Genomic DNA, 23,789 nt, shown 5'->3' with positions numbered 1-23,789 from the left:
TTCCCGCCACAGTGGTACCTATTTATCTACTTGCACTGGTGTGCTTTCGAACCGCTAGGTTGGCAGGAGCTGGGACAGAGCAACGGGAGCTCACCCCGTCATTGCGGGGATTCGAACCGCCGACCTTCCGATCAGCAAGCTCAAGAGGCTTGGTGGTTTAGACCACAGCGCCACCCGCATCCCTTTTATACAGGTTCAGTCCCTGGCACCTTCAGGTAAAAAAGGTAAAGGGATCCCTGACCATTAGGTCCAGTCATGGCCGACTCTGGGGTTGTGCCGCTCATCTCGCTTTATTGGCTGAGGGAGCCGGCGTACAGCTTCCAGGCCATGTGGCCAGCATGACTAAGCCGCTTCTGGCAAACCAGAGCAGCGCATGAAAACGCCATTTACCTTCCCGCCAGAGTGGTACCTATTTATCTACTTGCACTTTGACGTGCTTTTGAACTGCTAGGTGGGCAGGAGCAGGGACCGAGCAATGGGAGCTCACCCTGTTGCGGGGGATTCGAACCGCCAACCTTCTGATCGGCAAGTCCTAGGCTCTGTGGTTTAACCCACAGTGCCACCTGCCTCCCTTGGCATCTTCAGGTAGAGTTAGACATATCCAAAACACTAGAGAGGTGCTGCCAACCAGGGCAGACAACACTGATCTGCTCTGTCTCAGCATAACACATCTTCCTGTGTTCCATTTCTCTTACAAAACCAGAGCAGCAGAATCAGAAACTGAGCTAGAAAGCACCCGGCTGCTCAAAAAAGGCTGGACCCCTGCTAAAGAATAAAATCAGAATTTAAGTGCGGAGCTCATTCGGTTGTAAATGGCAGCTTTGATAGAGGCTGCCTCTCTCTCCCATTTAAGAATCAACTTCAATTTTTGCATACAGCCTCCGCTATGCGACGAGCTGATTTTGTTGAAACGGCTTTGTGAGATCGCATTTATCATGTGCGTGTGTGTGGCTCCGAGCTTTTGAAGGCAGCTGTCCCAAGCCCATTCATCTCCTGGGCACCCATGCTCGCTTGCATCAGTGTATGCAATGTCTCTTATGTCACAGAGACATGTGAGATCCTAAGAGATTTCACTGGTATTGTTGACTCACGCTTGGCTCCTCTTCTCTTGAAGTCCCAGATTCTGTCTTTGTTGTTGTTGTTTAGTCATTTAGTCATGTCCGACTCTTCGTGACCCCATGGACCAGAGCACGCCAGGCACTCCTGTCTTCCACTGCCTCCCGCAGTTTGGTCAAACTCATGCTGGTAGCTTCGAGAACACTGTCCAACCATCTCGTCCTCTGTTGTCCCCTTCTCCTTGTGCCCTCCATCTTCCCCAACATCAGGGTCTTTTCCAGGGAGTCTTCTTTTCTCATGAGGTGGCCAAAATATTGGAGCCTCAGCTGCAGGATCTGTCCTTCCAGTGAGCACTCAGGGTTGATTTCCTTCAGAATGGATGAGAGCCAGTGTGGTGTAGTGGTTAAGAGTGGTACACTCGTAATCTGGGGAACCGGGTTCGCGTCTCCGCTCCTCCACATGCAGCTGCTGGGTGACCTTGGGCTAATCACACTTCTTTGAAGTCTCTCAGCCTCACTCATCTCACTGAGTGTTTGTTGTAGGCGAGGAAGGGAAAGGAGAATGTTATCCGCTTTGAGACTCCTTCGGGTAGTGATAAAGCGGGATATCAAATCCAAACTCTTCTTCTTCTTCTTCTTTGATCTTCTTGCAGTCCATGGGACTCTCAAGAGTCTCCTCCAGCACCATAATTCAAAAGATTCTGAGATTCTTTCTTAATCTCACTTTATCTGGCAAGTCTTCTTCCATGGCTGGGGCAACCCAGTCAGATGGGTTGGGTATAATTTATTATTATTATTATTAGTAGTAGTATTAGGAATAGGACATCCCTGTTTTCATCAGAGAAATGTTGAAAAGGATGGGGGGGTGCTCGTGTGTGTGCGCACTTTTTCTCTTCCTGGCTCTCTGTCAATAGGGAGGGCCTGATTCAGGGGGAGAGAAGTGCCCTGATGAGATAACAGCAGTACAGATGTGCCCACAGGACTTTAAAATAGTTGGTGGTCATAGAAATACATTAAGTCTTATCGATCTGATAAAATGAATTGGTAGTGATCAAACTGATTGTTTCACTTCAAAATGTTGGTGCTCCTCTGCATAAAACATTCACTGCATGTAGGATGACGATGATGATGATGATGATTCATTCATACCCCACCAATCTGGCTGGCTTTCCCCAGCAACTCTGGGCAGCTTCCAACAAAATATGATAAAACATCAAACATTAAAAACTTCCCTAAACAGGGCTGCCTTCAGATGTCTTCTAAAAGTCAGATAGTTGTTTATTTCCTTGACTTCTGAAGGGAGGGCATTCCACAGGGCAGGCACCACTACCAAGAAGGCCCTCTGCCTGGTTCCCTGTAACCTCACTTCTCGCAGGGAAGGAACCGCCAGAAAGTCCTCGGCGCTGGACCTCAGTGTCTTGGCCGAACGATGGGGGTGGAGACGCTCCTTCAGGTATACTGAATCTCTCTCCCATGTGTATTGGTTTTCCGTTTTCAATTACCGTATTTACTTGAAACTAAAGTGCACCTCAAATTTTCAGAACCTTAAAACCAAGAAAAGTATTTGCTGGCAAATGTAAATGTGCCATTGAATCTAATGTGCACCTTAATTTTCGCAACGTGATTTGGCCGGAAAAGGGTGAGTGTTAGATTCAAGTAAATACGGTATTATTTTTTGTGGTACAGAGGAGAGGAAGCATTCAGAACTGGTCTCTACCTCCCACCCACAACTCAATGTGGTACGGTCTCCTTTACTCCCTCAGGATTTTACCATCCTGTTTTGCTCCAAGGGTTGAGCAGCAAGGGTGCTATTCAAGAGCCCTTCCAGGAGCGTGGGAATGGTCTCACTTTAGTGGATCTGATCCAGAGAATTATGGGAATTGGCTTCAGAGGCTAAAAGCATTACTGCACATTCATTCCTAGTTGGCATGCAAAGGACGCCCTCGTTCCTGATGCTGTGTGCCATACATTGTCCGGCACTGTGGCAGAAACTGCCAAGGTTAAATATAGAGACACAGGACTTTGGCTCAGAGTCGCTGAAGCTTTAAGCACATCAGCGCCTGCAAAGAACCACAGTCAGCAACCCAGAATGGCTGACTCTGTTAGCCCAGTAAAGGTAAAGGGACCGCTGACCATTAGGTCCAGTCGTGGCCGACTCTGGGGTTGCGGTGCTCATCTCGCTTTATTGGCCGAGGGAGCTGGCATACAGCTTCCGGGTCATGTGGCCAGCATGACTAAGCTGCTTCTGGCGAACCAGAGCAGCGCATGGAAACACCTTTTACCTTCCCACCGGAGTGGTACCTATTTATCTACTTGCAATTTGACGTGCTTTCAAACTGCTAGGTTGGCAGGAGCAGGGACCGAGCAACGGGAGCTCACCCTGTAGCGGGGATTTGAACCACCAACCTTCTGATTGGTAAGTCCTAGGCTTTGTGGTTTAACCCACAGTGCCACCCGCATCCCTCGCTGTTAGCCTAGTAGTGTTTTGGAAAGAAACAAGCCCAACATTTTCAAACAAAACTCGATGGTTGGTGAACATCCAACCTCCACATGGAACTCCTAAACTATGCACTAGCAATGGCAAGAACTATGGTTTGGGAATCTTTCATGATAGCCTGGTTTTGCACAGACGCTCCTTCTGAACATTCTGATTTCTGCCCTGACTTCCAAGATCATAACAAATCATAGTTTACCGCTACACCATAGCTGAGCAAGCTATGTTTTGCACAAGCTATGGCTTCCAGCTCTGGTTTGGTATCTCAGGTCTGGTTTGTTCTGCAAGCCATTGTTTCCCAAATTTGAATGCAATGGCAATTTATAATATGCAAATGCATGTAGAGTCAAACATTAGTCTATACAGCTATTTGAATTTTGTCTTTCTTAACGTATTGGAACACTCTAGAACCCAGTGTGTTTGCTCCCATAGATTAGTGTGTGAGACACATTTTTGTCTGTGTGTGTTTTGGTTGGAATTTCCAGCCCATTCTGTTTTCTTAGGTTCAAATTCCAGTCCTTTCTGCAAAGGTTTGCTTTCATCTGATCCCAAGCCTTAGGAACACATGTATTGAGAGAGTTCATTGAGAAGGACCCTAGTGTTCAGTCTACAATTTGATTCTGGGCTCCTATCCTTAGAATAATTACTCTGGATGAAGAGACTTTTTTCAGTTTTGCCATTTCCCTCTTTGACAGAAAACACCAGCACTGCAGTATCTTGGCTTCCATTTTAATTTTGCTTTTCTTTCTTTTAATGGCAGGAATAAGAAGTTCATTGTTTTTTGTTTTTTGGGAGATCCTGATCACTGACTCTCTCCAAACCCTCTTTTAGACTGCCCAGTCATTCTGCTAATTTTGATCAAAATCTTCTCACTTTCAAAAAGGCCTCTGAGGACACAATTAGGAAGAGCTCTTCATAGGACGGACTGTCGGTGCCAGGATGGAGCGCTTTTAAAAGCCGAGGGCAGGATAGTTTTAATTTAATTACCGATCCAATTAAAACTTCCTCCTTGGGTGGGTTTCAGCAGTGTTCCTTGTTCAGCTCTGAGCCAGACAGTGATCAGGAAATGTTTCGACAGAGATTTCTGTTTGGAGTTCCACAGATTGAAGAGGTTGAGGGGGCATATATATGGTGTAAGGTAATCTCACAGTTCTGGGACTCCATGATTTCCCCTTTCTTTGGAAGAATCAGCCAAGCAAAGAAAAACTCTTTAAAAGGAAAGGGAGGAAGAAGGAGCCCTGATTAATTGACAAAGACCACCACAGGTGTGTTTTGATTTGGTGCCTCCTTGAGGGCTGTGCAATTCGTTTCCTCCAAGGCCTTTGAAGTGTTATCGCTGCTCTGCCTCTCTCAAAAGGCATCTGAGATGGTTACAGTCACAGAGCAAAGGTATTTCAAAACAAGTACCCTGTCGGATGCCGAGAGATGTTACTTTTGTGCATTTCTTTTGAGATGTTTGATTGAATGGTTTCCCAAAACTGCTATAAAAGGAAGCCGGCTACAAACAAACAAACAAACGAAAATCTCTAAGCAACGGCATGGAAAAATCGCAGGCAGTTGATAAACTAGGACTATAATCCTAGGCAATGCTTAGGGTTATGCGGTAAGGCCTAGGCTTGCCTATTTATTTATTTAGTCATTGGGACTCAGTGGTACCTCAGCTTAAGAACTTAATTCATTCCGGAGGTCTGTTCTTTTTTTTAAAAAAAAAAAATATTCAAAATTAAAACAAAACATATTATCCAAAAACGTATCATCCTTATTTCTTCCCCATTTTTCCTGCCTCCCCCCACCCTCCCACACAAAACCCACCCACCCCCACCTCCCGGCTTCCCTCAGTCCCAGTCTTTGATTTCTCTAAGAATGCTGTTTTCTGCATGTTACACAGTTGTATAGATCCTCAAACTATTTAACTGATTATCATCAATAGAAAAGTTTGTGAATGTTTATTCAAAGCCAGACAAGGAGTCCAGTTCACTTTGTTGTGTCTTCAAATACTTTGTAAAGGGTTCCCATTCATCTTTAAAGTCACAGTTATACTCTGGAGGTCCGTTCTTAACCTGAAACTGTTCTTAACCTGAAGCACCACTTTAGCTAATGGGGCCTCCTGCTGCTGCCACTGCACGATATCTGTTCTCATCCTGAAGCAAAGTTCTTAACCCGAGGTACTATTTCTGGGTTAGCGGAGTCTGTAACCTGAAGCGTCTGTAACCCGAAGTGTCTGTAACCCAAAGCGTCTGTAACCCGAGGTACCACTGTATTTCCAAATAAGTGTGCAAGGGCTGGAAGAAGAACAGCTGGTTGAAAAAAATATATTATTAATTCACCATAGAATAGTAGAGTTGGAAGAACCTCTAAGGATCATCTAGTTGAACCCTCAGCACTGCAGCAATCACAGCTCATTAATCCCTGGCAGATGGCCACCCAACCTCTGTTTAAAAACCTCAGAGTAGTACCATTGAACTTAATGGATTCAACTTAATTACTCATTAATCTCCATGGGTCTATCCTGATTAAAACTTGGTTGAACGTCACCCATAAATGCATGATTACGCATCACTCGAACTCAGACCTGTCATAAGGTCTGTTATGTTGCTTATTTATCTTCACAGCCTCTTCACAGAATCTGTCCTGCCTCCCCAGGTTTTATTGTCTTCTTGATAGAATTTGCCGGCCTGTTTTTCAAGCAAGTCATTGCTCTGTGTGCAACAGAACTCTGAATGTGCTGGCATGCTCAGCCCTCTTCTCCCTTCGATTAATTCATGCTTAGTTGTTGCACTTCCTCCTATCAGATCCTCGTGTCTCCCACCACCAGTAGCCAAGCGTGCTGCCAGTCAAACCTTTCTCCGCCTCTTTGGGAGATTTGGGAGGGGGGAGTTTGAGAGTGGGCATTTGCTCAGCTTCTGTCTTCATTGCACCATCCTGCCTCATCCATCACATCGCACCATGTTCTGCACAGAGCGCTGGTGTTCTCTCCCGGGGAAATTGAAACCGATTCATCTCAGTTGGATGCAGAAAGCTGTAAACAGCATCCTCAAGGCGAAAGGAGCTGGACTGGGAGGCTCAGGCCTGAAGAAATTCACGCTCGTAGCATCATTTTATATCACACGGCGCTAAGTGGTTGTACTCAGGAACCCCAAGCCGGCATATTGCGCTGGGGAAACAAAGAACGGACCGTGGAGCTGGCTTTCCAATTATTGTAATTACCGTACTTTTCGCTCCATAAGACACACCTGACCACAAGACACACCTAGTTTTTAGAGGGGGAATGCAAGGGAAAAAAATTTATTTAAAGGGAGCGCTGAGCAGAGACTGTATGCATCCCAGGCTCTGCTCAGCACTCCCTTTCATGAGCCGCATGGAGCGTGTGTGCGGCGCTTGCAGGTTTTTCCCCAGAAGGGAGAAGGGCCCAAGAGCTGCACACATGCTCCACATGGCTAGTGAAAGGGAGTGCGGCTCTTGGGGGCTTTTCCAGGAGGTGGGGGAAGGGACTGACTGGCCGCATCAGTGATGGGCTGCCCTTCTCCCTCCTCGGGGAAAAGTCTGCAAGAGCCGCGCGGAGCGTGTGTGTAGCTCTTGGGGGCTTTTCCTGCTTGCCTCCCACCTGCATCCACTCCATAACACACACAGAGATTTCCCCTTACTTTTTAGGAGGGGAAAAGTACGTCTTATGGAGCAAAAAATACGGTACAGTGGTGCCTCGCAAGATGAAATTAATGCGTTCCGCGAGTTTTTTTGTCTTGCGATTGTTTCGCCTTGCGAAGCACGGACTTTGGAAAAGCTTCAAAAATCACCAAAGTCTTCAAAAAAGGCTACCACACTGTGTGCTATGAGTTGCTCCTCGAAGTGAATGCACGGTTTTAAGAAAAAGGAACCAAACTTGCAAGACAAAGAAAACAAACTTGCAAGATGTTTCCATCTTGCAAAGCAAGCCCATAGGGAAATCTGTCTTGCAAAGCAACTCAAAAAACGAAAAACTCTTTCGTTTTGCGAGTTTTTCGTCTTTCGAGGTATTCGTCTTGCGAGGTACCACTGTATATAAATTTAGAGAATCGCTTTCCCCATGGAACAGCATTCAAAGCCGCATGCGGTATGGGAAAGGGAAACTTGTAAAATACAACCAGGATGAACAAAAGCTCTTGACCATGAAAGAGCAGGAAGAAAGAGGCAGTGGAGGCAGCAGCATGCAAGTCAGATGTTTCACCTGTGGGATAGCCATCCTCATATAACCAATGTGCTTAGGTTTAATTAATGCATGAAGGCATTAATCCCATAAAGTCCTGCCAGACTTAGCCTAGGTCACTTCCCTTAACTTGGGAGGAAACAAGGAATCAAGCCTACCGTTCTTTCCCAGTTTGCATGAGAAACTCAAAAGGTGGAGATGTTGCTCCAGCTCAGACCACATGGCTCTCACAAGCCACTCTAGTTCCTATAGTAATAATATAGGAGCTTTCACTACTGCTCTGCAAGTAAGCCCAATTTTATTGCCGGTGCAACTTTTTCTGAATGCTGTATTGAATAGCACATGAACCTGACCTTTGGAGAGTTTGTAAGTAAGCCATTTTAAACTTAACAAATGTGTGGTCTTTTCCTATGCTAAGGGAAGAGGGGAACTTTGGAAGGAACTTGGAAGGGCATATTTTACAGGTCTGAGCCATGCTTTGCTTGGCCGCAATTTTTTGTGATTTTAAATCTCCACTGGGGTTCTATCACCAAAGAGAGCCCCAAACTTGGATCTTGGCAGCCCTGAATTCTCCTTTCTGTACAATTTTTCCCTGAACCAACACTACCAACTGTCAGGCTTCAACGAATTGGCTTCCTGCCCCCTTTTGGCAGTAGTTAAGCAGAACAAAGGAAAAGAAGTCTTCTTACCAGTTAGAAACTTTAATTATCACAGCGAGAGAACAAATAATCCATTCCAAGGAATGGAGGTGCTCCCAATTATTATTATTTTTAATATATATATATATATTTATTAGTTTTATTTGTTTATACAAAACAAAATTATACACGCCATACATCTTAATTACATCTTATTTCTCTTTTTTGACTTCCCTCAATTTGTCTGCAAATCCTTCATATTTTTACTTTTTGCACATTCCTACCTTATTGTTTATATTATTACTGTAAATTTCATCCTGTTTTTTAATACTTATTTTGACATTTTCCCATCACATAACTTCATTAAAACTTACAAACGTTATCTGATCACTTAGTTTTTGCAAATATTCAATAATTTTTTCCTAATCTTCTGTAAATCTTTGATCTCGTCGATTTCGAATCCTTCCTGTCATTCTATCCAGTTCTGCATAGTCCATCATTTTTGTTCTCCATTCTTCTATCATAGGTAGCTCCTCCTGTTTCCATTTCTGGGAGGTGCTCCCAATTAAGGATTCCACCCACTTCCTCCCTAGTCACCCATGTCACTACTGCGTCTTGTAACCTGATCTCACAACCACTGTGCTTTCTGTGCTGCCACCTTACTAGCTCTCCTTGACCTTGGCCTGAGCAGGTGAATGCTTTCCAGTGACAGTGAATCTGTTAACTCTCTCCCTCCCAGTGCTTTTTCTCCTAGCTGTTCCCCATCCAGTATTTCCCAGCTTCTGCCTTCTGAACTACGTCCCTCTTTAAACTACTATTCCAAATCTATACTGCCCTCCGGCTCCTGGGAATATTCAGGATATATTCTGAATATTCAGAATATTCAGGATCTGGAGCAGGAGGAGGGGGAGGGGGAGGGGAGGGAGAGGGGGAGGGGGAGACTCCCACCATTCCTACTCAGTGCAGCCCTCCTCAGCATGATCCCTGACACCAACTGAGCTACAACCCACTCCCCTTGGCATAATGTTGTTCTCTAAATACAGGTGTCTTTGCCTCTCCCTCCCCCTAATACTGGAGTTCAGGCTTCCTCCAGGAGAGTGAAAATAGACCATCCGTTGGTTAAGACGAGCCTTTTTCTTTTTCATTTTTCAGGCTACTCCGATGCATTCAGACTGTTTCATCAGGAAGGAGCAAGAGGCCTGCTTGGAGACCATCCGGAAGCTGAACGCCTTAATGCCACTGAACGAATCGGCTCCAGGTACGTTTTTAGGGCATACCCAAACTCAGCATGCACCCTTGCAGTTTTTCCAGAACTGGGAAAGGAAGGAATCACTGGGAAACACCGGAAGGTAGGTGGGGACATGCTGGTTAATGCCTCTGTCTTTATAAATCTCTTCTTGCACTGGCTCCCAGTGGAGTATCGGGTCAGGTTTAAGGTGCTGGTTTTGACCTTTAAAGCTCTTTGTGGCTTAGGGCCCTCATATTTACGGGACGGCCTCTCCTGGGGACCGTAATGTCCATGAATAATCATAGTTTAGAGGTCCCGGACCCTAAGGAAGTCAGATTATCCTCACTAGGGCCAGGGCCTTCTCAGTGATGGCTCCAACCTGGTGGAATGCTCTGTCCCAGGAGACCAGGACCCTGCAGAATTTAACTTCCTTCTGCAGGGCCTGTAAGACAGAGCTATTCCGCCTGGCTTTCAACTTGAACTTAGCCTGAGCTTTTATTCCCCTTCCTTCCTCCCCCCTCCCCTTTTTATGAAGATTACCCGCTCTGGGATCCCACAGCTAATTCTCCCCTGGTCTCCTCGCTGGCTCAAATAGGACTAATTTAGCCAGCTAGCCCTAGTGACCATCTATTGGATGTATATCCCCCTAAATTGATTTTTGAATTCTGAATTTTTTGTTATTCACATTTTATACTGTATTTTATGGTGTTTTTTGTTGCATCAGTTAAGTGTTTTAAATTTATTGTTAGCCACCCTGAGCCTGGTTTCCTGAAGTGGGAAGGGCAGGGTATAAATAAATAAAAAAAAATTATTTATTCTTTCTTTCTTTCTTCAAGAGTTGGGGTTTGACTTACAAAGTTCAGAGTGAAACTGACAATACAAAGACGCAGCAGACCTCCTAAATGTACACATTTCACTTTTCACTATGTTCCACTGAAGGCTTTTGTTGCAACTACGTCCTGTATTTTGGTCTTCCTTGTGCTGGACGTTTGTGGTTCATTTTGACTGGCTTCTCATGGTCTTATTGTTGTACCTATGCTATATTGCATTTTAATTGTAGCCCACCTTGGGGAGGCTCCCCCCCCGCCCGTGCTTTAAATATTTCCTTTCTTTAGTTCCATATATGAATCACTTTCCGCAAAAGATCTTAAAGCAATTTCACAAGGAAAACACATGAGCGGTGACAACAATTTTGCAATTTCATGGGCGCAAACACTTTAAAAAGCAATTAAAAACCTTTGTTTATATATATACAGTGGTGCCTCGCAAGACGAAATTAATTCGTTCCGCGAGTTTTTTCGTCTTGCGATTTTTTCGTCTTGCGAAGCACGGACTTTGGAAAAGCTTCAAAAATCACCAAAGTCTTCAAAAACCTCAAAAAAGGCTACCACACCGCGTGCTATGAGTTGCTCCTCGAAGTGAATGCAAGATTTTAAGAAAAAAGGAAACAAACTTGCAAGACAAAGGAAACAAACTTGCAAGACGTTTCCATCTTGCGAAGCAAGCCCATAGGGAAATCCGTCTTGTGAAGCAACTCGAAAAACTCTTTCGTTTTGCGAGTTTTTCGTCTTTCGAGGCATTCGTCTTGCGAGGTACCACTGTATATAAAAGAATTCAAGCACAATCTCATGTGTAAAAGCAGTTTCAGATCCAATACAGACTGAAGATCCTTATTGGATTGGGACCCTCGTAATCGGTTTCTTTCTAGCTCGAAGAAATAAGGCAGATTAAATGAGACAGCTGGTTGAGGAGGGAAAGGTACTGCTCGCTCGTTTTGCCTTTGGCAGAGAACGAAGCATAAAAAAACATCCGAGTCAATGGCAGAGGCAGAGAAGGGAGAAACGCTGTCGGAATGCAAATGCTACCCTCCCTTGTCATTGCAGGGGAGCCTCTCAATAGGACCTTTTCCTACTCCAGGGAAAGTGTGAAAGAGAATGCGGCAGCTAGACTGGTGACTGGGAACGGCTGCCGAGACCACATAACACTGGTCTTGAAAGACCTACATTGGCTCGCAGTACATTTCAGAGCACAATTCAAAGTGTTGGTGCTGACCTTCAAAGCCCTAAATGGCCTCGGTCCAGTATACCTGAAGGAGCGTCTCCACCCCCATCGTTCTGCCTGGACACTGAGGTCCAGCACTGAGGGCCTTCTGGCTGTTCCCTCACTGCGAGAAGCCAAGTTACAGGGAACCAGGCAGAGGGCCTTCTCGGTGGTGGCACCCGCCCTGTGGAACGCCCTCCCACCAGATGTCAAAGAGAAAAATAACTACCAGACTTTTAGAAGACATCTGAAGGCAGCCCTGTTTAGGGATGCTTTTAATGTTTAATAGAGTATTGTATTTTAATATTTTGTTGGAAGCTTCCCAGAGTGGCTGGGGAAACCCAGCCGGATGGGCGGGGTATAAATAAATTATTATTATTATTATTATTATTATTATTATTATTATTATATAAAGGAAGAGAAGCCATTTCCAAGATACTTGAATTCTCTGCTCAGTGCAAACTCTGCCAATCAAATATTTTTGCATAATAATCTCACAGAGAAGTATTATTCACACAGCATACACCAGAGGCGGGGAATGTCTGGACATGGGCTTAATCTGGCCCACCAGGTCTTGGAAATTGGCCTGCCAAACTACTTCCTAGGTGCCACACACACCTTGCTGACACCTGACATCACATATGGCATCAGGTGAAGCAAAATTCCAGTCGCAGCGGGAAGGAACACATGCAAGCGCTTTTTGTAGGAAAAATCCTGTCGCTTTTAAATGCAGCACCTTTCCTTGTCCCACTGCATGGGGACAAAGGCTGCAGAGTGACAAAAAGCAAGGAAAAGACCCATTGGATTGCCCCTGCGGTGTAAGAGGGCCAGTGTGGTGTAGTGGTTAAGAGCAGTAGTCTTGCAATCTGGTGAACCGAGTTCGATTCCCCACTCCTCCACATGCAGCTGCTGGGTGACCTTGGGCTAATCACATTTCTCTGAAGTCTCTCAGCCTCACTCACCTCACAGTTTGTTGTGAGGGAGGAAGGGAAAGGAGATTGTTAGCCACTTTGAGACTCCTTAGGGTAGTGATAAAGCGGGATATCAAATCCATCCAAAACTCTTAAGAGTTTGTTGTTGTTATTTTGATCTTGGGATTTCAGAAGGGTCTTGATCAGTGGCAGCGCTGAGCCAGTGGAATCCCAAATTGCATCCCCGCCCACCCCCGGCTGGATATGAAAGATGACAGCCTTTGAAAAATGAGAGGGGGAGGAGCTGTTTTGTTCTTGTTTAGTCATTTAGTTATGTCTGACTCTTTGTGACCCCATGGACCAGAACACGCCAGGCACTCCTGTCTTCCACTGCCTCCCGCAGTTTGGTCAAACTCAGGCTGGTAGCTTTGAGAACACTGTCCAACCATCTCGTCCTCTGTCCTCCCCTTCTCCTTGTGCCCTCCATCTTTCCCAACATCAGGGTCTTTTCCAGGGAGTCTTCTCTTCTCATGAGGTGGCCAAAGTATTGGAGCCTCAGCTTCAGGATCTGTCCTTCCAGTGAGCACTCAGGGCTGATTTCCTTAAGAATGGAGAGGTTTGATCTTCTTGCAGTCCATGGGACTCTCAAGAGTCTCCTCCAGCACCATAATTCAAAAGCATCAATTCTTTGGCGATCAGCCTTCTTTATGGTCCAGCTCTCACTTCCGTACATCACTACTGGGAAAACCATAGCTTTAACAATACGGACCTTTGTTGCCAAGGTGATGTCTCTGCTTTTTAAGATGCTGTCTAGGTTTGTCATTTCTTTTCTCCCAAGAAGCAGGTGTATTTACAGACACAGATTGACATGACAACCCCCCCAATGCCCTATGAGATCTGGTGATTGGCAGGAGGGTGGTCAGTTGTGAGTCTGACCCTCCCCTCCATATATAGTGTGACTTCCTTTCTTCACAATGATGAGAGGGCCTTCGATTTCCGTTGCTTCCAGATTCTCATTTTTCCACTCTTTCGTGTCTCAGCATTGTCACATCAGGTTACATATTTATTTTTAAGAGCTGTTCACGAGGCTTTCAATTCATACGCACATTTTATGCCTCTGTGCCTAACACGCACAACATTGAATGAATGAATTTTATTATTTCGGTCACACACCAGTTCCAGCCCAAATACAATATCAAGGAAGTCATAAAACACGATAGTGATACATTGGAATTTGCAATTAGGTATAACAGGGACAATTCAGATACAGCAACAGTTAAATATATACCGTATTTTTTGCTCTATAGGACTCACTTTTTCCCTCCTAAAAAGTAAGGGGAAATGTGTGTGCGTCTTATGGAGCGAATGCAGGCTGCGCAGCTATCCTAGAAGCCAGAAAAGTAAGAGGGATTGCTGCTTTCACTGCGCAGCAATCCCTCTTGCTGTTCTGGCTTCTGAGATTCAGAATATTTTTTTTCTTGTTTTCCTCCTCCAAAAAGTAGGTGTGTCTTGTGGTCTGGTGCGTCTTATAGAGCGAAAAATACAGTATATATAAATTAAAACTTAGTCACTAACATATAACCTAAAATTACCATTTAAAACCTTAATCATTATGATAGCACAGCTTGTTCCCTAAGTTTTATGGCAATCGTGTAGAATTTGGCTACCCTTAACGTGATCTCAGGATCCTTGTCCTCTACCAGGGATTTTAGACACTGAAGTTGCACAACATTGCAATGCAATTTCTCCTTGCCTAATGCATTGTTTTGGAAGGTACCTTCACTTGTCTTTGCATTTTCACGCACACTTTTACCCCAGTGTCTGTGTTCTTGTGTGCGTTACTTGGCTGGAGGAATTGCATTGCAAAATTCAGAGAAGTGTGGACAGCCGTGTTTCGCTTTGCCTACTGGTTTGGAAAGGGAGAAATGGGTAGCCTCACCGATAAAAGGGAAATGAATTGCATTTCTCTCCCCCTCCCTTCCCTACTCCCCCCCTCATGAATATGTTGCTGAGATCCAAAGTTAAAATTAGTAGGAAAGCATCTTGGGGTTTTTTTTTTTAGCATCTGCATGCTTGAAAACCCAAAAGGGAAAAGCCCCATTCCTCTCATTCTTTCCCAAGCAAAAAGTAACAGGCAGAAGGCAGGGCTAACTGCCCATAGAAGAAGCCTGGCTAGGACTCTTGTTTCTGATTATGGTGGGCGCCTCTCCTGGGTCCCGCAGGCTCCACTCTGCCCCCAACAGTCCGCCCATTGCCTCTCCTCAGCTGTAGGGCGGCTGAGTGGGAGGAGGCAGGCAGACTCCTCAGAGGCCCCACAGAGTGTTCTGCCTCAGTTCCCCCTACCAGCGCCCGATCAGCTTGCTCCGCTGCTGTCTGTACCCAGCTGCAAGGGCCAGGGTTGTGGACGCAGAGTGAATCATTCCACCCCACACTCCAAGCAGGGCCAGGGGAAATGAAAACAGCTTGCTGAAGAAAGCTTTGGAAAGGCAGGAGATTGATGAGGCATTGCAATGAAAGGGCCAGGCGAGGAGCATTCCCTCGCCACTGTGGCGCAGCCGGGAGGCACCATCTTCCTGCTGAGCACAAAAGAGTTTTATTTTTTTTTCCCATTCCAAAGCGCGCATCTGTGAAATTGTCTCTCCCACAGCGCCTGGCAATGCAAAACCTAATCGTCAGCCATCTCTCTCACCAACTGCCCCAAACGCGCATACTCCCATCCTTTGCTGAGTTTATTATTCACTTTCATGTTAGAACAACAACAAAGCTCATTTGCCTTGATTGTCATCAGAAGAGGCATCATCCCCACCTCCTCTGCTTTGCAGGTTGCCAGACGTCTCATCTTCCAGAGGCAGTTTAGCGTGCGCATGTCTGCGCATGATAATTGATACGATCCTTTGTGTGGGGAAGGGGGATCGAGAGAACTTTTTCTCCAACATGCTAGAATCCAAGGGGAAACCAGTGAAATTGATGGGGGCGGGCATCAGTTCAGGAGAAATCAAGCAGCAGATTGATCCACACCACAAACGTAAGGAATTTGCAGCCACAAGCTGTGGAAGTTGTTGTTTTTGGCCGCCAGTTGCTTTTATTTGATCAGTTATAAGGCAGACAATTGGGACGCAGGTGGCGCTGTGGGTTAAACCACAGAGCCTAGGGCTTGCTGAATGGAAGGTCTGCAGTTCTAATCCCTGCAAGGGGGTGAGCTCCCGTTGCTCGGTCCCTGCTCCTGCCAACCTAGCAGTTCGAAAGCATGTCAAAGTGCAAGTAGATAAATAGGTACCGCTCCGGCGGGAAGGTAAATGGCGTTTCCGTGCGCTGCTCTGGTTCGCCAGAAGCGGCTTAGTCATGCTGGCCACGTGACCCGGAAGCTGTACGCCGGCTCCCTTGGCCAATAAAGCGAGATGAGCGCCGCAACCCCAGAGTCGGTCACAACTGGACTTAATGGTCAGGGTTCCCTTTACCTTTAAGGCAGACAATTAATCAGCCAGAGACTAAGAAGGATATGATGGAGTTCTGAAGAGCTCATAACTCACCTTCTTCCAAACTGGGGCAGCTAAATGAGTGCTTGTTTGCTTTGCTTTGTACCTGGACTAAGAATGTTGTTGTTGTTGTTGTTACCCACCTTCACCCTAAGGTCCTAGGATGGGTTACAACGCTATAACGCACAATATTGAAAACAATTAAAAACAGAGAGGAATGGCAAGCTAAGGTTATGGACTACTCTGAAATGGCAAAGCTGACTGGAAAACTCAGGAACCAAGAGGACAAAAACTTTAAAAAAGAATGGGGGGGGTATAATTTATCTAGGAAACCACTGCAGGCAGGTGGAAACATTAGCAGGATTTGAAACCAACTTGCAATCTAATAAATACTATGGATAATTTGGATTGATTTAAAATATAGAATAATATGCAGTTGTAAAATGTTGACAATAGGATCCATGGAAGGGATGTGGGGAAGTCTTGAGAGTCAGAGTAATCTCTATATGTGGATATGCATTTGGAATGTTATAAGTTTATATCTGTAAAGTCAAATAAAAATGATTTCACACAAAAAGTAAACAATTTAAAACAGCTTAAATTGCAAAAATTATGTGGGTCTTTAAAATACACACTTCACGTGTCAAAAGCCAGGGTGAACAAGAGGTCATTCTACACTAGCGGTCAGCAACCTTTTTCAGCAGGGGACCAGTCCACCGTCCCTCAGACCATGTGGTGGGGTGGATTATATTTTGAAAAAGAAGAAGAAGAAGAACGAATTCCTGTGCCCCACAAAAAACCCAGAGATGCATTTTAAATAAAAGCATACATTCTACTCATGTAAAAACACCAGGCAGGCCCCACAAATAACCCAGGGATGCATTTTAAAGAAAAGGACACATTCTACTCGTGTAAAAACACAATGATTCCCGGACCGTCCGCGGGCCGGATTGAGAAGGCGATTGGGCTGGATCTGACCCCCGGGACTTAGTTTGCCTACCCCTGTTCTAGACTGATCTTAGCAGCCAAGAGGGTCTGCAGGAAAGAGAGCGATCCAACAGGGATCTGAGCCAGAGGCATTTGGGGGCATTTAGACCAACACAAGTACCTTCAACTGGGCCCAGAAATGGACTGGAAACCACGGCTGCTATGTTAAAACGGGTTTGGGAAGATCTGAAGGGAATCTGAAGCCAACAAAATACGTCCGCTGCATCTTGGACCAACTGACGTTTCTGAGTCATCTTCAATGCTTCTGGAAACCACAGGAAGAGAAGCTGCTCTTGTGCCTGGGTCCTCCTTGCTGTTTTGCCATTGAAGCATCTGATCATCCCCTATGAGAACAAGGTACTGGACTAGATGAGCCATTGGGCTGCTCCAGCCGACTCTTCTTACATTCTTGTGTCACTATCCTCTCGTCTCCCCAGCATTGCAGAAGCCAATGAGAGCCAATGAGCTCATCCATCGAGACAGATGCTGCCATACACCATAATAATAATAATAATAATAATAATAATAATAATAATAATAATAATTTATTTGTATCCCACCCATCTGGCTGGGTTTCCCCAACCACTCTGGGCGGCTTCCAACAAAGACCAAAAATACACTAAAATGTCACACATTAAAAACTTCCCTGAAGAGGGCTGCCTTCAGATGTCTTCTAAATGTCAGGTAGTTGTTTATCTCTTTGACATCTGATGGGAGGGCATTCCACAGGGCAGGTGCCACTACCGAGAAGGCCCTCTGCCTGGTTCCCTGTAGCTTTGCTTCTCGCAATGAGGGAACTGCCAGAAGGCCCTCGGCGCTGGACCTCAGCGTCCGGGCAGAACGATGGGGGTGGAGACACTCCTTCAGGTATACTGGGCCGAGGCTGTTTAGGGCTTTAAAGGTCAACACCAACACTTTGAATTGTGCTCGGAAACGTACTGGGAGCCAATGTAGGGCTTTCAAGACCGGTGTTATGTGGTCTCGGCAGCCGCCCCTAGTCACCAGTCTGGCTGCCGCATTCTGGATTAGTTGTAGTTTCTGGGTCACCTTCAAAGGTAGCCCCATGTAGACATCAGGTGGGACTTGCTCCCAGCAGAGAGAATGTCTCTCTAAGCTGTTTCAGGAGGAGGCACTGGAGCTGTCCAGGGTTCTGAATGTTCTCTGCTTGACTTTGAATTGTGATGTGGTGGTACCAGCTTCTCCTATGGATTTCAAGCAGTCACAGAAGCAGACAAGGACCCAGAGGCACAGTCTCTGACCACTTTCAGAAGTCACCTCCAGTTGCTCATTAAACAGACAGGGTTTTGTGCTCACCAACCCCACCATATTTGCCCTCCATGTGGCCAAGATGGAGAGCTTCTCTGTGCACAACAGCTTCTCCACACAATCTGGAACCCTGTGTAATTTGGGTTCCTGTCTGCGCTGAGGAGTTTTATGTGAACATCTGCATTTGCAGGGTCTCAATCCACAGCTCCTAGTGAACATGTGGAGGTCAGAGGGTGGAGTCGGTAATCACATTGCCATGGGGACTGCTCTCTGCTCATTTACCTATTGCATTTATATCCCACCTTTCAAGAGCTCAAGGTGGTTCACAAGGATCTCCCCCTCCTCATTTCATCCGCACAACCCTGTGAGGTAGGTGAGGCCGAAAGGCAGTGACTGGTCCAAGGTCACCCAGTCAGATTCATGGCCAAGCGGGGATTTGAACCCTGATCTCTCAGGTCCTAGTCTGACACTCTAACCACTATGCCACACTAGCTCGATGAATGTGCTTCTGAAATGCCCTTCTGTCCAATGGAGACTGTGCCCAGTTGCAAACTGCTCTGGTGCTACCCTTCTCCTCGGGCTCCTTTTTTGGTTGTTGCCAAAAATATAAATGTGTAGCACACAGGGGAGATGCCATTATTCTCACCAACCACCACCATCCGGCCGCTTACCCTCTTTGGCTTCTGAAGAGCTTAAAACTCAACCACTTAAACCAATTAATTGTATGAGCTGGAATCGATTCCACAGTCAATTAAATCTGCATACTGGTAAAAATACAAAGCACAGTGCTTTTCGGTGATGGATGAATGCATCGCAGCAGCCACCAGCTTAGGAAAAACCTTCCCTCCCATACAGGAAAGAAATTAGGGGTGGTGCTTATGGTGCCTACCATGCATACGAGTAGGGACGCGGGTGGCACTGTGGGTTAAACCAAAGAGCCTAGGACTTGCCAATCAGAAGGTCGGCAGTTCAAATCCCCACGACGGGGTGAGCTCCCGTTGCTCGGTCCCTGCTCCTGCCAACCTAGCAGTTCAAAAGCATGTCAAAGTGCAAGTAGATAAATACTGTAGGTACTGCTCCGGTGGGAAGGTAAATGGCGTTTCCGTGCACTGCTCTGGTTTGCCAGAAGCAGCTTAGTCCTGCTGACCACATGACCCGGACGCTGTACGCCGGCTCCCTCAGCCAATAAAGTGAGATGAGCGACGCAACCCCAGAGTCGGTCACGACTGGACCTAATGGTGAAGGGTCCCTTTACCTTTACATATGAGTACCTGCATTTTTGTATCAATGTCTTTAATCCTGCTACCTGAGAAATTGAGGATGTGGTACCTATTGAGGCAAACAAAGGTTTTTCATTGATTTAACTCCTGGATTGATTGGCCACACCAGTTTTTGCCATGCTGCTGCTCTCCAGATGTTTTGAACTACAACTTCTTATCTGATAGGAATAGGTGAATAAGAGGGGACCTGATAAAATCGTGCCTGGCATGAAGAAAGTGGACAGAGAAAAGGTTTTCTCCGTCTGTCTTCATTCTAGTGCTCCAGACCATCCAATGAAGCTGATATTGAAAGAATCAGGATAGACAAAAGAAAGTACAGTGGTACTTCTGGTTACGTACTTAATTCATTCCAGAGGTCCGTTCTTAACCTGAAACTGTTCTTAACCTGAAGCACCAATTTAGCTAATGGGGCCTCCTGCTGCTCCACAACCCCAGAGTCGGCCACGACTGGACCTAATGGTCAGGGGTCCCTTTACCTTTACCTAGGATTAAACCTGGGACCTTCTTCCTACAAAGGATGTGCTCTACTCCTGTACTAAGGGCACCACCCCAACGTATTCAAGCCAGTGTGGTGTAGTGGTTAGACTGTCAGACTTGGACCTGGGTTCAAATCCCCATGCAACTATGAAGATCATCAGGGGACCTTTGGTAGGCCAGGTCAGCATGGCCTACCTCACAGGGTTGTTGTGTGGATTAAATGAGAAGAGGGGGTCCAAGTACACCACTGTGAGCTCTTGGAGAAAAGGTGGACTATAAGTGCAATAAATAAATATGCAATGATTTACCCAACTTTTTTAAAAAAAGCAAGAAAGAATATGCCTGTAATTGGAGAGGAATTCATTAGACGGTATGTTATTTTGATCTTGGAATTTCAGAAGGGTCTTGATCAGTGGCAGCGCTGAGCCAGTGGAATCCTAAATTGCATTTCCTTCCACCCTCCAGCTGGGTATGAAATATGACAGCCTTTGAAAAATGATTTGCATGGCATATCTTTTCCCAGTCCAGAACATGGATGTGTTTTATTTATTTATTCATTCATACATAGACGAACACCTCTGGAAGGCCTGTGTTGTATAACGGCAGCACACAAGCCGCAGCTCTGGGAAACTCAGCTGAGCAGTCACTCTGACTCACAAAGAGAATAGTAAATGTTGTTCCAAGAGCAGACTCTTGATGAGATGAGAACAGTTTGTGTGAGCCAAAAAGAGCCCTGCCTGCCTCTCCGCACCGCCCTTCCCAAGCCCCCGATTTAATTAGCCAAGCTTTGCAGTTAAAGCCGTCTCCAATATATCCTGTGTCATTTGTTTTCAAACAGTGTTTCTGGCTCTGTTCGTGGTGTTGCCTGAAAGCAACACCTTTCCTTTCTCAATGTTACCTTCTCTCTACGCATCTTCTCAGCTCTCTGTCTGCCCCTTCCGGCATGAGAGACCCAGGCAGTGTCAAAACCACACATGGAAAGCTGCCATACCTGTTGGCATGAAGCTTGGTCATCTCTGACTTTTTCCCTCAGCCATGACTCAACCAGGATTTTTCATATCAGGCCTTGGAGAAACCAAGGCAAGTGGCCACATTTGGCAAGTGGCTAAATACTCCATGGGACGCGGGTGGCACTGTGGGTTAAACCACAGAGCCTAGGACTTGCTGATCAGAAGGTTTCTAAATGTGGAAATCTCTCATAGAAGCTGCAAAGCATGGCCTCACTGAGATACAGAAGGGTGAGTGCTGAGTTCTGGAAAGAGGAAAATACAGTTGTTTGGAAGTTAAAAGAACAGACTGTAAGCCCATGTTTGGATAAGTATGCGACTGTAAATATTATGTTTTAATTCATCTACAACTATAAGTTTCTGCAAGTAAAGTTTTTGAATGTTGAAGTCTGGACATTGGTTTAATTTCCAAAGAAGGGTGTCAGTAATATTGTATATGATTTGAGCTCCTTAGCTGCATTTTCGCTACCCTTACTTCATCATGGCCTGATCTGAAAGGCTCTTCTTATGGTCTTACGTTTGCCAAGGAGCCTACATTATGGAAATCAGGTTAGTATTCAGTGAACCTCACCCCGGTATTTTATCCAGTTCTGCGATTTCCCTTTTAAGCGCTCTACCCTGATCAACTAGCTCCGGTGCACTGGAAGCCATTAAAACTTCTGCATGGTTGTGTCTTCTTGTTGTTGTTCGTTTAAACCCTTTACCTATTTTGTTGTTGTTAAAAGCGAGAGCAATAACAAGCAAACTGCATCTTCATGCATGAGCTCAGAATAAACTATCCAACAGCCGGGAATAATGCAAGCAACTTGGACGGAATAAAAGGTTTCTCCTTTCCCAGTTGCAGATAAGAGATCCCATCCTTTCAAAAACCCATTTTCCCATGTGTGAAATATTTTGCTATGTAAATGACTTGGCGCCGGCGTTACCTTTTGAGACGCTATTGAGAGGACTTGAAAGAGGAGCCTTTTTTCACACTTCTGTTGTGAAGGGTTAGCTTTATGAATAAGAGCCTGGGAGAAGAAAGTGCTGTTCCTAAAGCTGGCAGAGAAATGTGGTGCAAACGCAATGCGCTGGCTACCTCTTCGCTTTCCCCGTGTGTTCAATGCACCATTGACTCACAGGGACGCATGCTCACAACCTGATTCCGTGCGCACGATCTGTAAGTCAGTCCCAGGGATGTCAGTGGGGATGTATTGACGAGCCATTGCATGCCCATTACCAGTGGACCAAGAAGGAAATTTAGGTCATAAGGAAAGCGGCCACAGCTCAGTGGTAGAACATCTGCTTTCCAGGCAGAAGGTTCCATGTTTGATTCCCGGCATCTCCTGGAAAATCTTCTGCTATTCAGACACAAGGACCCATTATTGATGAAGGTGGCAGGTAGAATGCAATAATAATAATATTATAATAATTTATTATTTATACCCCGCCCATCTGGCTGGGTCCCCCCAGCCACTCTGGGCGGCTTCCAACAAAACACTAAAATACAATAACCTATTAAACATTAAAAGCTTTCCTATACAGGGCTGCCCTTAGATGTCTTCTAAAAGTTTGGTAGTTATTTTTCTCTTTGACATCTGGTGGGAGGGCGTTCCACAGGGCGGGCGCCACTACCGAGAAGTCCCCCTGCCTGGTTCCCTGTAACCTCACTTCTTGCAATGAGGGAATTGCCAGAAGGCGCTCGGCGCTGGACCTCAGTGTCCGGGCTGAACGATGGAGGTGGAGACGCTCCTTCAGGTATACTGGCCCAAGGCCATTTAGGGCTTTAAAGGTCAGCACCAACACTTTGAATTGTGCTCGGAAACGTACTGGGAGCCAATGTAGGTCTTTCCAGACCGGTGTTATATGGTCTCGGCACCCGCCCCCAGTCACCTGTCTGGATTAGTTGTAGCTTCCGGGTCACCTTCAAAGGTAGCCCCACGTAGAGCGCATTGCAGTAGTCCAAGCGAGAGATAACCAGAGCATGCACCACTCTGGCGAGACAGTCCGTGGCAAACCGAACGTGTCAAATTGCAATTTTCTCTCCCATTCCAGCAGCAACTTTTTAAATTATCCTAATTAAACCAGGATTTTGGAGGATTGGTATGCACAAGGCAGAGCAGATCAGAAGCACCATAAAGGAATAAGGCTGGGGATTCCTGCCCCCCTCTAATAGTAGCACCAAAAGCTTGTCTTTTATGTTATAGCCCTGATGGAAATCTCATGCTTTGAAGAAGAGGTGCCCAGGGAATAGATATTATGGCAATGTGTTTTTTTAAATGCCTTACTCGCTTCAAAGAACTCCCAGACCAGAACAATTTTGAAACCTGTTTTTACAGTTTTTGTTTGCAGTTATGCGCTTTTCCATTATGCGTTCTTTGCCATCTGTGCATTTGTCATTTGTGTAACATCTGTAATGATAAGGATAACCTCCTTTCATACCAGTTTCTTCTGCATGAAATTAGACTCCTGTATAGAGAAGCTTAAGGACAAGAGTGGCGCTGTGGGTTAAACCACAGAGCCTAGAACTTGCCGATCAGAAGGTTGGCGGTTTGAATCCCCGCGATGGGGTGAGCTCCCGTTGCTCGGTCCCTGCTCCTGCCAACCTAGCAGTTCGAAAGCACGTCAAAGTGCAAGTAGATAAATAGGTACCGCTCTGGCGGGAAGGTAAATGGCGTTTCCGTGCTTCTCTGGTTTTCCAGAAGTGGCTTAGTCATGCTGGCCACATGACCCGGAAGCTGTATGCCAGCTCCCTCGGACAGTAAAGC

General features: G+C 45.8%; 1 protein-coding gene across 8 annotated transcripts in view; it reads left to right on the top strand.

Moving 5' to 3' along the window:
• The window catches only part of ADCYAP1R1 (ADCYAP receptor type I), a 140,090-nt gene that overhangs the window by 47,729 nt on the left and 68,572 nt on the right, over nt 1-23,789 (top strand). For all 8 annotated transcript variants that reach the window (XM_079946903.1, XM_079946905.1, XM_079946900.1 and 5 more), the window contains exon 3: nt 9,523-9,628. In XM_079946903.1, the coding sequence (XP_079803029.1) occupies nt 9,523-9,628 (106 nt within the window). The remainder of the gene's footprint in view (nt 1-9,522; nt 9,629-23,789) is intronic.

The sequence above is a fragment of the Podarcis cretensis genome (genome assembly GCF_951804945.1).
Source record: "Podarcis cretensis genome assembly, chromosome: 12".
Classification (NCBI taxonomy): domain Eukaryota; kingdom Metazoa; phylum Chordata; class Lepidosauria; order Squamata; family Lacertidae; genus Podarcis; species Podarcis cretensis.
Note: the sequence above shows the minus strand (reverse complement) of the source record. Positions and strands in the feature narration are given on the sequence as shown.